General features: G+C 41.5%; 1 protein-coding gene and 1 long non-coding RNA gene across 2 annotated transcripts; both read right to left on the minus strand.

Moving 5' to 3' along the window:
• Positions 1 to 12,902: 12,902 nt before the first annotated feature.
• LOC111384528 lies at positions 12,903 to 13,977 on the minus strand. The gene is made up of 3 exons (XR_002700924.1): positions 13,879 to 13,977; positions 13,598 to 13,645; positions 12,903 to 13,194 (listed from the first exon to the last, which is right to left on the minus strand). It is a non-coding gene; the product is annotated as an uncharacterized LOC111384528 (long non-coding RNA).
• A 520-nt stretch (positions 13,978 to 14,497) lies between these two features.
• Positions 14,498 to 17,032, minus strand: LOC111384530 (protein PAM71, chloroplastic-like). Its single transcript, XM_023008817.1, has 3 exons — positions 16,234 to 17,032; positions 15,552 to 15,603; positions 14,498 to 15,348 (listed from the first exon to the last, which is right to left on the minus strand). The coding sequence occupies exons 1-3, from the start codon at positions 16,308 to 16,310 to the stop codon at positions 15,241 to 15,243; spliced, it is 237 nt and encodes a 78-aa protein (XP_022864585.1). The 5' UTR covers positions 16,311 to 17,032; the 3' UTR covers positions 14,498 to 15,240.
• Positions 17,033 to 17,038: the final 6 nt, after the last annotated feature.

Raw genomic sequence — 17,038 nt, forward strand, 5'->3', positions numbered from 1 at the left:
ACCCTATTCTGGAAGGACGTGCAGAATCAAGACCTTACCACCTATGACGCCCTAATCGAAATAATGAGAAGGGAGATCATTAATGAAGAATTGATTGAGCATAGGAACAGGGCAAGTAGAGGCCTCCCACCTCCTCAAAAACAGTGCGGTAGAGGCTCAACCTCCCACCTGATGGGCTACTAAATGAACCGGGCTGGAAATGAGAACTCTGGCCAAGCACTTGCCACCACCACTTAGAATGTGGTTCCTACCTTGGCATATGAAGATGTCAACCCGATTACTGACCCTCATCAGATGGAGGCCGAACAGGGACCCCGTCGGAGGAGAGGTCGAGGCCGAGGTTCAGGACCTAGAAATAGGTCAAATTCGAACCCCCAGGATATTGTGTGCACCATAGGTCCTACGGGCATGACACAGCGGATTGCAGAGACTATGCACACCGCTCCCGACAGGAACCCGCTGGAGACAGACATGATTCGCCCCAAGCGAACAGGCCCTCGTCCAGGCACAACAACCGACGTGGGCGTGAGGAGGCCACTCCCCGTCAAAGGGATGTATCCCCACGACGAAGGGAGTATGATGCAGAGAGGCCTAGGGAAGGGCGTAGGCACCGAAGAAATTGGCAAGCTTAAGATGAGGCCCCTATCCACGAGGTGGATACCATATTTGGAGGTCCGTATGTTGGTGGTGAAACACGAAACGCTAAAAGAAATTATGCTCGGGAGGCTAAACACCCCCTTTTGACAAGCTACATTGTGGATAGTAGCTTCCGAAGAAATCAAGTTCCACCCATTGTCTTCACCCAGGAAGACGTCGAAGGAGTTCATTACCCCCATTGCGATGCACTTGTGGTGAGGGCTGTCATAGCCTGGAATGGGCTCAAACGAATGTCAGTTGACAACGGCAGCTCCGTCAACATTCTATTCAGATCCGCCTTTGACAAGATGATATTGGATCATCAGTTGACGCCCACCACCACCCCATTGTACGGATTTACCGGAGATAGCATCAATCTGAGGGAAAAGATAACACTTGCAATGGAGATGGGAGAATCCCCACAAAAAACGATGAACTTCATGGAGTTCCTCATTTTCGACAGCCGATCGGCTTACCATGGAGTGTTGGGCAGACTAGCCCTAAAGGAATTGAGAGCAGTCACCTCCATCCACCACTTATGCATGAAATTTTCGACAGAAAATGGGGTGGCAACGGTGAGAGGCAACCAAAGAGGCTCGAGAGAGTGCTATCTAAGCTCCGTTAAGAAGGTAGAGCCCCGAGACGTCCATGTAATCATAGTTGATGTGGTCATGGCTGATGTCCCAGGTGATGCTCCCACTGAACAAGAAAATGTCGATATGATCGATGCACCACCTAATCCGGAAGTGCTGGTCATTGATGAGATTGACCCCCACATCATGGAACACGAGCCTCAAGCATCCCCAGTAGAGGAACTTGAGAGCTCTCGGTAGACCCTCGAGACCCATCAAAGGTGCTAAAGGTAGGCAAATGCTTATCCAACACTCTGAAGGAAAAGATTAAAGATTTCCTGAGCAAGAATCTTGATGTCTTTGCCTAAAAGCATGGGACATGGTAGGCATAGACCCCAAGGCCAGCTGCCACCACTTGAAGGTCAATCATAAGGTTGCCCCACACAGGTAAAAAAGGAGGGCCCTCAATCCTGAAAGGTACGAAGCTCTGAAGGAAGAAGTTCAGAAGCTCATCTAAAATGACTTTATCAAGGAAGCTACCTATCCGAGGTGGGTCTCCAACCCGGTTTTGGTAAAGAAACATAATGGCAAGTGGAGGGTGTGCATCGATTTCACCAACCTCAACAGAGCTTGCCCGAAAGACAGCTTTTCTCTCCCAAGGATTGACCAACTAGTAGACTCCACGGCTGGGCACGAGTTGTTGAGCTTCATGGACGCGTACTCCGGCTACAACCAAATCCCCATGCACCCGACCGATGAAGAGCACACCTCTTTCATCACAGACTGAGGCCTCTATTGTTATAGAATGATGCCCTTTGGGCGCCGGAGCAACCTACCAAAGACTTGTAAACAAGATGTTTATGGGCCTCATTGGCAAAACCATGGAGGTCTACGTGGACGACATGCTAGTAAAAAGTTTGGAGGCTGAAGACCACATAACACACCTCAACAGCACCTTCCAAATTCTAAGAAGGTATAGGATGAGGCTCAACCCCCTCAAGTGCGCCTTTGGGGTAGCCTTCGGTAAGTTCTTAGGGTACATGGTCAACAAATGAGGAATTGAGGCCAACCCGAGAAGATTGAGGCTCTATGCAAGATGAGGTCCCCCCAAAAGTCAAAGGAGGTGCAAAGTCTTATCGGACGAGTGGCTGCACTTAGCCGTTTCGTCTCCAAAGCTACGGAAAAAATGCCTCCCATTTTTCATAGTATTGAAGGCTGGGAAGAAATTTCAGTGGACTGAGGAATGTGAAGAGGCCTTCCAATGCCTAAAAAGGCACCTAGGGCAGACCTCCCTCCTTTCCAAATCGAAGCCCGGTGATATCCTACAACTATATTTGGGCATCTCTAATGAGACCATCAGCTCGGTTCTGATACGGGAAGAAGGGTCCACCCAACTCCCCGTATACTACACAAGTAAAGCGCTCCTATCGCCAAAAACCCGTTACCCTGATATGGAAAAGCTTGTTTTGGCCTTGATCACGACCTCTAGGAAATTGAGACCCTACTTCCAAGCTCACACCATTCATATCCTGACGAACATTCCCCTGAGGCAGGTACTCCAAAAGCTCGATGCCTCAGGAAGATTATTGAAATGGGTAGTAGAACTAAGTGAATTTGACCTTGTGTTCAAGGCTAGGGCAAGCCTTGGCTAACTTTGTGGCTGAATTCGCCAACCTACCCGAGGTGGATGAAATCATGGAACCCGCCAAGCCCCCCACGTGGAACCTCTTCGTTGATGGGTCAGCTAGGGATGTCAGGTGCCGGGGTTGTCCTCATCGGCCCCGAAGCTCACAAACTCACCTCGACGGTGAGGTTCGGATTCAAAGCTACCAATAATGCAGCAGAATATGAGGCACTTCTTGTAGGCCTTAGGCTGGCCATAGAAATGCAAGTAAAGAGGCTACTCATTAGTAGTGACTCCCAACTGGTTATTAGCCAAGTCAATGGTAACTTCTCAGCCAAAGACAAAACGATGGCCTTCTATCTGAAAATGGTGACGAACCTCATCCCATCCTTTGAAAAGTTTGAGTTGATCCAGATCCCCCGCATCGAAAATGCACATGCGGATGCACTCTCGAAGCTGGCTAGTAGTAAGGACTCAGAGCTACTCACAGTAATACCTATTGAGCACCTCCTCCTGCCTTCGATCGAGGCCCCTACTGTAATGTGGGTCGCTGGAACTCCCACTTGGATGCAGCCAATTATAGCGTACCTCAAAGACCAGGTACTGCCAACTAACAAGAATGAGGCTTACAAGTTAAGGAAGATGTCAGCCCACTTCCTCTTCATTGATGACATTCTCTCCACTCTTACGGTGCGTCGGGAAAGAAGAGTTTACCTACATATTAAGAGAAGTCCACAAGGACATGTGTGGAAACCGATCCGGAGGTCTATCTCTGGCACAAAAAATATTGAGGTAGGGGTACTACTGGCCTACCCTAAAGTGGGACGCTTCTCTCCTATTCAAAGACAACCATCGCAAGATTTGACCGCCGTCTCCAGCCCCTGGCCTTTCTCAAAATGGGGTGTGGACCTCATAGGTCCCCTACCTAAAGGCAGAGGAGGTGCAAGTTTCGCAATTGTAGCCATTGATTATTTCACAAAGTGGGTGGAAGCTGAACCACTGGCAAGAATCACTGAAGCCAACACCTCCAAGTTCTTATGGAAAAATATTATTTGCCGGTTCGGAATTCCCTACTCAATTGTCTCAGACAATGGCAGACAACTTGACAACAAGAAGGTTAGAGAATTATGCGAAGAGCTCGACATAAAGAAGCATTTCTCCACACCTCACTACCCACAAGCAAATGGCCAAGTTGAGACCGTAAACAAGACAATCAAGCACGTCCTGAAAAGGAAGCTTGATGTACTAAAAGGGGTCTGGGTTGATGAGCTGCCCCAAGTCCTTTGGGCGATCCGAACCACCACCAGGACCCCAATAGGGGAAACGCCCTTCCTCATGGCATATGGAACTGAGGCGATGAGCCCCGTGGAGGTCGCACTTCCATCTCCAAGACGTCTGCACTTCAGCAAGATAACCAACGATGAGCTTCAAAGGTGCGACCTCGACTTCATCGAAGAAAGAAGAGATGACTCCCAATTGAAGCTCGGCACATATCAGAGAAAGATGACAAGGTACTTCAACTCGGAAGTTAAGAAGAGGTCATTTCGAATCAACGACCTTGTACTCAGGAGGGTCTTCCTGTCCTCAAAAGAACCTGGTTCCGGTTCCCTAGGCCCGAACTGGGAAGGTCCATACAAAATCAAAGAAGAGGTTCAACCTGGGACTTACTGGATTGAAGACATGAACGGTAAGGCACAACCCCGTCCATAGAACATTGAACACGTCAGAATCTATTACCAATAAATGTACTATCTTGCTGGATGACCTTTCCCGGCCTTTGTAACATTTCTATGGTTCAATAAAATTCAGCGATTAAATTAACGTGTTGTACTACCTCGTCAGCTCGGAGAAAAGGCTCGCGTCCCACCTCTGGGCCACCTCGCTTAAACTCCGAGGCGCTAGCACATGCCTCTCTTTGGCTAGGCTGAACACCAAAGGGAAAAGTCTCAACATGGCTGTACCATCTACCATGTCTGGGATGCATCGTCACCTTGGAGGAGAAGCTCGCGTCCCACCTCTGGGCCACCTCACTTGAACTCCGAAGCTCTAGCACATGCCTCCATTTGGCCAGGCTGAACGCCAATGGGAGAAGCCTCAACATGGCTGCACCATCCACCATGTCTGGGATGCGTCGTCACCTCGGAGGAAAGGCTCGCGTCCCACCTCTGGGTCACCTCGCTTGAACTCCGAGGCGCTAGCAAATGCCTCCCTTTGGCCAGGCTAAACGCCAATGGGAGAAGCCACCTCATGTGCATTCCGAGGCCCATACAGATGCTTAAGTAAAATTCATTTGCTTAAATTCGAGGCCCGCTTAAGTCCGAGGCCCATACAATTATGCTTAAATAAAGTTCATTTGCTTAAATCCGAGGCTCATACAGTTGTTCATTTGTTTTAAGTGATTGGAGTTAAGGTACCAAGTTAAAGTTATTTAGTTAATGCTTCTATCAACTTAAAGTTCATTTGCTTAAATCTGAGGCTCGCTTAAGTCCGAGGCCCATACAGTTATTTAGTTAATGCTTCTATCAACTTAAAGTTCATTTGCTTAAATCCGAGGCTCGCTTAAGTCCGAGGCTCATACACTTGGATAAAGAAACAACAATGAATTAAAAAGGCATTATATTGATCTTCAATAAGGATTACAAAAGTGGGCCTCAGGCCATTACATTCGAAAGACTGAAAAGAAAACTAATCTAAGCCTGGGTAAATGGCGGAGGTGCCTCAGCACTTGGGGCTTCGGCAGCTTGAGCATCGGCATTTGTCTCCTCTACCTCAGCTGCTTCATCACCCTGCACCTCCTCAGCAGGGGTCTGAGGTACCTCGTCCACGAATTCAGACCTGAGTTGAGTCAGATCCAAATTGGGATATGGTTCATCTGCCCGCTCCATCACCTCAGCGTAGGAAAAGTTTCTCCAGTAAGCACTGAAGCTCTTATACTCCTCTGTATTATGGAAGTTGGCGACGTACTCCTACGCTGCCTCCTCCCTCGCCTGTTGGGCCTCCTCTCTTGCGTGGGAGGCATCATCCACATACCACTTGATTTGGCCCTCCAAGAACTGGTAAGCCTCTTGGGATGACGCCAAGGAGGCATTTGCCTTCTTCAGGGCCTCGACGGTCACTTTCTGGTGCTCATTGGAGACCTCCACCTTCTATATCAGTGAGGCCACCTCGCACCGTGACTCATAGACTTCCTTCTTCAAGGCCTCAATCTGAGCCAAGGCAGACTCCAGCTTGGCTAATTCTTCAAGTTTTTGGGCCCTGGCTTCTTCCGCCTCGGCCCTAGCTGCCTTCAACTCCTCTGCGAGGAAGGTCGTCTTCTCCTCCAAGGACTGGGTCCTTGTCTGAAAATTATTGAGGGCCTTCCTACATTCAAGTGCGAGGCCAAAGGTCCTAACGCTTTAGCTCAACAAGGCCCTCGTCAGGTCAGTCGCGTCGCAGGAGGAGGCATGCAGCTGCCACCTATCAGTCCAGAACCGATAGAAGTCTCAGTAGCACTCAGGATCTCCTGGGACAGAGCCTCCACCAAGGCTGGGGCCAAGGTCTCCTCCCTACCAGCTAGGAAGCTTAGAGACTTGCCCTTCTCTCGAAGAGGCTTCTGTTTCGCTGCCTCCTCCTCAGCAGCCTCGGCGACTCTCCTCGCAGCCTCTTCTCTGGCCTCCTCAGCCTCGACCTCTCGAACCATTTCTATCTTAATGGCTTTAGAAGCGGATATGAGCAGCTTCGGCTCGCCAATTGATTTAGCCTCGGGGGACACTAATGTCCTAAATTTCCATGTCGAGCTGGTGACGTGCACCAGTTTCCTCCTCTTCGCCTCCTTAGGGACTTCCTCTTTCCCCCGAGGCTCCTTTGGCTTCTCCTACTTTTGACGAGTCCCCTCTTCGGAAGCCTTTGGAGTGCTGTCCTTGGAAAGGCGTTCCACCCTGCCTCAGACCTCCTTAGCCCCACTGGACCCCAACTTCAGGGGCCTCGCCTTGACAGTGGATGTGGCCTTCAGAATAGAAGCCATGTCCGGAGCTGGGTACTCTCTCCTCTTGAATTTATCTGCATAACACGTCAGGTCAGCACATCATTATCAAAACAAAAGAATAAGAAAATTTACAACTGTGGGAGCTTCGTACCTCTGGAAGCCATCAGTCCAAAATCCAGAAAGTAACGACTCCTGTCGATCAGGTGGTCAAAGTGGTGGAGCTTTAGAGGCCTTTTGTAGATGTCCTCTATCACCTCGAACTCTTCCCTGCTGAGCTCGAACCTCGTACTACTATCTGCAATGGAAGCCCCAACAGTTATAAAAGTTCAAGTGTTCAATTCAGAAGTACAAGCAGGGACTGGGAGACTCACGAGCTTCGTAGTACTGGGTCGGTACTATGCAAGAAAGGGCTTTGTCTCCCTCCACTGCCTGCCACTTTCCTCGCACCCAGAACCAGGACTCCTTCCACCCCTTGATGGAGGAAGGCAGTCCCACCACAAAGGTGTAAGGTAATACCACCCCCTGGGCTCCTTCCCTATGACCCGGGGCTGGAAAAGGGTCATGAATACATGGAGAGACATGTCCTCCCCAAGTGACACCTCCTTCCACAGGAAGTACGAGCCGACCAGCTAGCTCCACCCATTTGGCAGAACCTGGGTCGACGACAACATGAAATTCCTCAGCACCACCTTAAAGAAGGGGTGCAAAGGAAGACACATATCTACCTTAAACAGGTATTCACTGACTGCCACACAACCGGGTCTCGGATAGCAGGCTCGCTCGTTCAGCTCGGGAACTAACATTTCTATAGTATGGGGGACATTGTATCTCTCCTTAATCTCCCCCAACCTTTTCCACATCATACTTGAAGGCACCCTAGATGCCCCCCACTCTTCGGTATAATCTACTGGCTCCTCAATAATGCCGTACCTATCAGCCTCGGCATTCCCCCTCTAACTGACCCCATAATCTAACAACGCTATAGTCACCAGCTCCCTACCCGAGGTGAACTCCATTTCACAATATTAACACAACAAAAAGGGCTTTTCTACGAATAATACCTAAGGGAAGAACTACGCGAATGGAGATAGGTCGGAAAATCAAAGAACAAGCAGCCTCGACGCCGGAAAGTTCAAGATTTTGAGAGAGAATCAGATTGCAAGTATTCAAAAATCCTGAAAAATAGAATTTTCTCACCTTTTATAGAGGTCCAGGATGAACCTCAGCCGTCAGATCGAATCTCAGTCAATCTGAGCCCTTCATTGTAGATCAAATCCGAGGCGTTGAATTTAAACGATTTTTCAAACCTACGCCTCAGATTCAAGCCTGCTTTCCACGCGCCCCATCCAACGCGTCTGCTTCTAGAAGTTCCAGCTGCCATCATAATTGTGTTTTTAATTTGACGGCAGTAGGCGCCTTGGAAGTCGTAACGGTTTAGTCACTTTTCTTCGAAAACAAGCACAAAACATCAAATCATTAGCACAGCTATCGAGGCACAATCATTACCATTAAACCTCGCTTCTTCTTCAACATTCAGCCGACAAGCCTCGCAGGTTCGGTTTCCCAACTGCCTCGACTTCTTCTTCAACATTCAGCCACCAAGCCTCGCAGGTTCGGTTTCCCAACCACCTCGGCTTTTTCTTCAACATTCAGCCATCAAGCCTTGCAGGTTTGGTTTCCCAACCAAACCTCGGCTTCTTCTTCAACATTCAGCTATCAAGCCTCGCAAGTTTGGTTTCCCAACCACCTCGGCTCCAACTTCAACATTCAGCCAACAAGTCTCACAGGTTCGGTTTCCCCAACTACCTCGGCTTTTTCTTCAACATTCAGCCATCAAGCCTCGAAGGTTAGGTCTCCCAACCACCTCGGCTTCTTCTTCAACATTCAGCCACCAAGCCTCGCAGGTTCGGTTTCCCAACTACCTCGACTTTTTCTTCAATATTCAGCCATCAAGCCTCGCAGGTTCAATTTCCTAACCACCTTGACTTCAACTTCAACATTCAGCCAACAAGTGAGGTTCGATTTTACAACCACCTCAGTTTCGTCTTCAACATCAACACAACCTCGGTCTCTTCTTCGTTCACCCACGACAACACATTTCTAATTCCAACTCTGATATAAATATCTACACTTGGACTTCGGGGACTATTATTTGGGGTTCAAAAATTCTTTCAATTTTTACTTCATTAAAGTCCACGCACTACATGAATGACCATACTTAGAATTGGGGGACTATTGTTGCATGTTGTCATACTTGGCCAATCCACTTGGGCTAATGGCCCACTCAGGGCGAACTACGTGGTACTCCAACCGAGGTGGCATATATTGCCGAGGTGGGCAATGGCTGAAGCCCTTCAAGCCGAAGTCCACTAGCCAAGGCGCCTTTTTACCAAGGCCTGTGGACGTACCCGAGGTCCACATGCAGAGGCCTATGAACCAAAGCCATGATGCTGAAACTAGTTGAAGATAGCTGAAGCCCTCAAACAAAAGTATTGTGTGAAATGGCCGAAACCCCGAAGCTGATACAGGAGCCTCCGGACCACAAGGGAGTGTCCTCCATGTTCACTTCTCCCAAGAGATCGTCTGCATAAAGATCTTATTCGAATGATTGATGGAACGTTTGTCATAAGTATAAAGGTCAAGTCTTGTCACTAGTATGGGGGCTCTGCACAAGCAATAAATGCACTGCAAGCTAGCAAGTCAAACCTCATGTCTGATAAGATGTTTAAATCAAAGAGATGAGGCTACCTGCTACCTCATCCAAGGACTCCCATTTCACATGTACCACTATAAATACTTCCCTTGTGTAACATCAAAAGGCTAATACAAGAATCAATACAAAGAACTACACTTTACTCAACTCTCTCTCGTTTACTTGCAATACACAAATCGAGTTTATACGTATTTACATATATATTTACGAACACCAGTTGGTAATTATTGTACAATCGGATCACGAACAACCCATCAGATTTCGAACGTCACCGTCCCGCGTCGTTGGGCTACTCCCACTCCCTTTGAACCACTCGTTTTAGACCGTCCACGTGTCTTAGCGTGTTGGACATTCGCCCATGTGTGTGCGGATGGGATCGATATCTGTTGGCAACACTTTTTGGGATCAACACCAAGCTTCAAGAAAAAGTATATATAGGGCTTATAAATTCGCTTGAAAGTAGGTTGCTCGATTAGGAAATGTAATTTCTCTTTATATAGTATTTTAAATTACTTTCATATAAGTAGGTAGCCATCCATCATTGCATGTCCTGAAAATTTGAGATATGAGATGGAGGCGGGGATTAGAGATCTCCATTTGTCGTCTTGTTTAATTATTTATTTTTTTGACGTTTTATATACAACTTATATTGAAAATAAAATGATATATTAAAATTAAATAATTTATGATGGGGTTGATGTTCCCCATTTTAATCCCCGTTCTATTTAGTATTTACTATTTGCGACAAAGCAATGCGGAGCGGGTAGGTTGGTGAGTTTTGCCATTCCTAACTGGCTACCTCACCGTGGTTTAGTAAATCTATTACTAGGATAATTCAAAAAATATTATAACTGATTCTAAAGGTGTCTAGTTTTTTAAAATAGAATCATATTTTATAATATTCTTCTGCCTACTAATTTAAGTCAATATATATCGAGTTCTAAGCTAAGCCCTTGTTTGAGCCTCATTTTTGTCATAAAAACGCATTTTTGAATAGTGTAAGATGTGAATTTGTGGTTAAAAAATAAGAAAAAGTTTTAAATTTGCGTGTAATATTATTTTATTTAAAAATGTGAGGTTGAAATGATATCAAAATACGGTTTAAAAATACATTTTTGCTAAAGAATGGGGCTCAAAGAAGGGCTAAAGTAAGATAAGAAATTTTAAAGTTAAATACGTATTTTCTTAACAACCATATAATGTCGATAAATTATTTAAAATCGTTTTGCGATGACATGAGAGCTATTTGATGTTTTCAGAACTTTTGTGATAAAATTAAGGGATAATTGCACTAGAGATTCCAAACCTTTAAAACATTAGTAAACTTTTTCTAAACCTTTAATTTATTGCAATCATCATCTCAAATCTTTCGAAACGTTGCGACGAAATCTGTTTTGGACAGTTTCCGTCCAAATATCTATTAGTTAACTAAGAAATTTGACTTTGATTATGTTTTTAATATTTTTAAATGGGTAAAATAGTAATTTTTCATTTGCTATATTAAAATAAGTTAAAAATTAAATTAGAAAAAGGAAAAAATAAAAAGAAATACAAAATAAAGAACCTATCTCCCTATTCAAAACTCCTCATTTTTCTTCAAAGTACTATGATAAATTTCTTCACTAAAAAATGCTTCAACCATAACCATGAATTTCGTAGCCCTCTATCATTTGAAGGATTTATTTTTGTTTTTCAAGAATTCTGAGGTTTGAAAGTCACACAGAAAATACACACATTTTTCGCAAGTTTTATTTGTCAGGCTCCATCGTTTAAAGGACCAATCTGTGTTTATTTTATCGAGAGTTGATTTGGGAGGGTGAAGAAATGAGTTGCTTTCCCATGTTTTAGGAAAGAAAGTTACAAGGAGAAAGATTTTGTGGTTGCTAAGGCCAAAGATATCACTACACCACCTCCTCGTGGTATGCCTTGTTAAACAATTTTTCATAAAATACAATGAAACACAGATATTTTCAAATTAATTTGTGATAGCGAATCGAATCTCTATGAATACCTCAGTTTCGTCCTTTGGAAGATTTTTGGTAAAAGGACTATAAGTTGAGATATTTGATTGGAAATGCAGGTTCAATGCAATTTGTTGGGACAATGTGTGAAAACAAATCACAATGGAAGATATTGCAGAGATTATGAGGACAAATGATTGGAGTTGAAGGTGGGGATTGGTGGAGGATAGGGTCGGGAAACAAGATGAACAATGACTTTGTTCTTTATTGTTTTTTATTTAACTAAAATTTATTTTAATAAATAATTACTTTTTTGCCCCTTTTAAAATATAAAATATATGATCAAACTTAATTTTTAGATCAATTGATGAAAAAATGGATGGAAACCGTCTAAAATGACTTTTGGATGTAAAATTTTAATGATTTTTGATGTCATATCCCATCTAAATTTTTTTAATAAAATGATGTAAATTACGTTAAAAATTTGTATCACAAAAAATAATAATAATTGAAAATTTTCAAAAAAAAATACGAGTTATGCATCTCTTTTTAAGAAGCACGTTTAAAGCATTTTTTATTATTTTTGATATCTGTTTGAACCATTCGGTATGCTTATGATGTAGTTCTCGAAATGAGTTTCAAGATAACATAGAAGATTTGTGGATTCGGTTCGCGTACAATCATCAATTTTTTTTATAGTTAGCATGTTATCAAAAATCTCGAAATACTAGTTTGAAATGACCTATTTTGACAAGATGTAACATTTACAAAGATTGATCGTTTCAAGTGACATTAACAACGTAGAAAACTAGGCCGTAAGCACTTCGAAATAATATTAAAAATGCAATATTTCGATTTCATTTGATATCTCATAATGACTTCGAAAATTGAGACAAAATCATATAAAATTGAAAAAAAAGTTGGGTTCTTGTGAACCCATGCCCACTCCCGTGTTAGTTGTTTTACACGTGACATCTTCATGTGATAATTTATTATTCGAGTCATTAATTTCTATAATTTCGTTGCATCAAGTGACAAATTAATACATCAAATAATAAACTATCATTATGAATAGCAATTTGAATATAATCATGCTAAGATGCCAGAAAAATTCTGACACTCTAATTGGCATACACTCACAATGAGGTGGGTGGAGAGGCTTTTTTTTTTTTTTTTTTACATTTTTTATTCGTGTGGAATCGGTGCGGCCCATTCACATGTGAGGGTCGGTCAAGTAGATGGTATTTTTCTTCTGACAGCTCGGTTTTATCCACTTGAATATGTAGAAAACATTCCTGTTTATTCTTATTTTTTCTTTACAGTCAATAATACCCTCATATTGTCCTTTAGATGAAAAATATATTATACAATCGCTACATACTATGTATCTCCATAAAGGTCCAAATTGTCAATTATTATGATCATATGTACACAATACTAACGTGATCGTAACATAGTAACACATAACGTGCAGCGCAAATATGGTAAACAATAGTTCTCTAATACATACAAAAAATTCTGAAGGCATCAACCTACTCGACTCTAATCACTCTATAATGACACAAGTCGTCAATTGTAGTTCTCTTAACCTATTTATAGAGGCGAATTCATCCAATGTGGTTCTCGCTGAAGGCGGGAAAAAATTGTTGTTTCTAAGTAACTATCTCGATCAATGTAACTGCAGCAAAGACGAGAAAGAGAGTGCCACCAATGTAAGCAATAACCTGTTCAAGAGAAAAAAGGTTCACCATATCACAACATGTAAAATGAGTAGAAACATAAAAATCAATACTAGTGAATAGTGAAAATCAGTTTTCATGAGAAATTGAGAATTAATGTTGTGATAGATTCTCAAGGGCAGTCGTTATGTATGAAAATGGAACGAGGAGCTTCATCTAGGGATATGTTGAGTGTTTACTTTCGTCTTTCAGGGCATACTTGCAACTGTTCGACTGATAAATAATGACCACCGAGCCACATCATCCAGGAGGACAATATTTCCCAATCAAGGAAATGCCATTACGCAAGGACGCAATCAATTGACAGCATATCGTGTTGAGAGGGTGAATAATGGTTCATCTACGTGTATACCATGTTGATTGATTAATAAAAACAGAGTAAGCCTACCTTCTCCGATAAGTATGTTCCCAGAAAAGAACCTCCTAGAACAGCGAGCTGCAGATATAAATTGGCATTAATCAGCAAAATATACATATATGACCTTATAAGAAGAATTGTTATTTATGGAAATCTATCAATTGCACTAGAGATTCAATAGCTAAATGTGTAATAAGAGTGTTCTATTGCAAAACTGCTTAGAATTATTTTTGTGAATTGCCATTAATTACGGTCCTATGGATATATACATGGGATATAGCTAAAAGTTTAAGTTTGAAACTTGAATTTACCGTTGTTGCAGCTCCGTGACCAGCTAATGCCCCGGCGATGACTCCAAGAGGCGACGAGGCGGCAGCAAGTGCTGAAAGAGAGAGTATCACAATAATGCTGTTAGATACAGAATGCAGCTTGCACTGTCTAAAACAAGAGCACAAGTGTTCTGTCCACTTAAAAACACTGATATTTCGATGACAGAACTGAATAATTCAAAAGTTCAATGGTATTGTGTAGGAAGAAAAATTACTACTTCTAAATTTCATAGCCTTGTGTTCAGGATGATTCAAGTCGTATTTTTTAGATGGTAGTTTCTACGATTCCTAATGGTGTAATATTATAATCTAGAAGAGATTTTCTTCAAAATGACAAAGCAACCAAGATTTTTATTGCATCGTAAATGAGTATAATGTTGTGACTGTAAAAATACAAGCAGTAACGTTTTTGTTCTTGACATGCAAACTTCGATTGTCCTGAAAGATATAGATTTCTCAACTAGTTGATGCACAAAACTATGAGAAATTCTAAATATTTAATAAATACATTTTACAATCATGCTACGTGTACACTTTATTTGACATCATTTTTGACATTATGTGATGTGTCGTAACATGAGTGGACAATTTTAAAATGAAGCACTAAAGAACCATTTGCATGCTTGATCTTCTCAATACCACGTGCAGTATAAATATTTGAACATATCAACCTAGATAATCTACTTGCTTCTAATTAATACATTTTACAATCATGCTACGTGTACACTTTATTTGACATCATTTTTGACATTATGTGATGTGTCGTAACATGAGTGGACAATTTTAAAATGAAGCACACTTTCCCGCCCATTTCAATTTGAAAGTCAATGGAGTGTCAACCATAATGTAAACAAAAGAATGTACAAGCGAATTATTCCTACATTTTATACTCCAATAGAATCTAAGATGCCTTTTACAAAAAAATTCAACACTTAAGCATTGTGAAGACACGATGAATCTTCTACAAATTCTCATGAATATTCAACAATTCAGTAAATTATTAGTGCATGAAAAGTTGGATGAACTCTGAGTGATAATTCATTTACCAAAGAAAGAAGAAAGAAAGAAAGATTATAAGTTTAGTTCCACACTTGAATACGTATATAATGGACTAATATAACACTGAAAACTCAGATAAAGATGCAGAAACGTGACTGGATCTTTATTGGTGATAAAATTAAATTTATCCCTTTTGCGTAAATGCAAAAATTATTAAAAGTAAAATGTCCACTTGTATCATAACCATAGGACAACCATGCAACTTGGAGCGCAATTTGCTATTTCATGTAACATCTTGAAAGTGTAAAAACATATCATCAGGATTGATTTTGGCTGAAGTCTCAACTAGATTTTGTCATTAATTAGCAGAAGATTCACCTCCTTTTGTTCTTCTCCTGCTTTTAGGCCATCGCCAGAAGAGGCTTCAATCAAGGATGAAATACCAAAATATACCTGTGATCCGTCAAAATATCCATGCCAGTCAATTTCAACAAAATTGAGTTTTTTTTTGTTTTTAGTTTTTTGTTTATTTTTTTGTTTTTTGTTTATTTTTTTGTTTTTTTTTTTCTGTTCTTGAGGTCTTGTACAAAATGTCAAATGGTCCATGAAGTTAGTGTCCGTTCTATTCTAGCGAAGGTTTCAAATCCCAGGATTACCAGAAGACAAACTGCAGCAAGATCATCAACGGGTAAATCAGCACCACCAAACCTGCATTCATGAAACCACGAAAAGTTGGAAGTCTGATATGCACATTTACTTCAAGGCTTGACAAGGATATATTTCGAAAGAATATGCTAAAAAAAATTGATGGATTCTGCTGGTAATCATTTATATAAGCAAAAAAAATAAAAATAAAAATTAGTTATTCATTACCATCTGCCCCACATAAAGACTGGCAGAAAATGCAAGGTAAAATAATTCATTTAATTCCAGAAGTCATACAGGTGAAGCGTGCTGGTATTAAAAAATTATTACTGAACAGGTCAAAAAATATAGCATCTCTTTGGATACACGATACAGAATAATTTCGTAGTTTTTTACTTCCATGGACCTCATGTCCCACAAATATTCGGTTTAACCTTTCAGCCATTTTTTTCTATTTTAGAATTGGAGTGAAGAAAAGTGTAATATCGAAGCATCTGATGTGGAGTTTTAGCAATATTGTATATAGTTCCCTTTTCTTCCAGAATATCATATTTCAAATAGTCCTAGCAGAAGAAATTACAATGCTGAAGTTTTTACTGGTTTCCTGAGTTAATAATAATGCAGAAAATAAAAATCAGCTACCAATTTGATAATATAACCTCAACTTGATTTAGCTTCTAAAACATATATAACCTGAATGGGAGGATACCATCAACAAAGTGAAAAGTTCGTCCAAGAAAAACAGATATGATTGTCATTAACCTGTTCATGATACAAGAAGTTAACTGTGAATACAAAGGAAATAGACGTTACTGCAATTTCAGGACATATAAATTATTAACTTCCATGCTGAAGATAAATAAGAATATTTCCTATCTAGTAGTAATGTGATTTTTCATAGATTGAATATGGTGATTTTTTAATGTTGGAAGCATATCCAAGACTTTCTGAATTATCCTCAAGAGTCTGTCCAAACAAGAAACATATGCACCTTTATAACTCGATTGTAAAACTTCAAAGGTCTACCTATAATGCATTGCACCATACAAGTAGCAGTTTATAAGGCTTGACTAGCAACCCGCATGAGAACTAGGTTAATCTTGGCTAAAACTTCCATAATCAATTCTAGATAATATTTTGAAGGTAAGAAATATTCGGTTCTCATATTTAATATAAACGACAACATTATACTCCCAACAAAAGAAATTTGTGTTGAACCACTTCATGTAGAAGCTTAATCTCTTAGAAGGGAAACAAATTCATTTATTAAAAGTTTGTTTTCAACACGCCCCCTCATGCGTCCTTGGATTTATATTAGGGCCTCATGTGTGCACAAATTTCTTAATGAGGGTCACAAAGACTGAAGTTAGGACCTTTTTCTCATTTTAATACCATATTGAACTACTTACCTCATCTGAAAACTTAAGCTATTAGAGAGGGACAAATTTATTGAATTAAATTTTGTCTTCAACAATTTTCATTCATGGTAAACAACTTC

This window comes from Olea europaea, unplaced genomic scaffold (genome assembly GCF_002742605.1).
Source record: "Olea europaea var. sylvestris unplaced genomic scaffold, O_europaea_v1 scaffold2932, whole genome shotgun sequence".
Taxonomy (NCBI): domain Eukaryota; kingdom Viridiplantae; phylum Streptophyta; class Magnoliopsida; order Lamiales; family Oleaceae; genus Olea; species Olea europaea.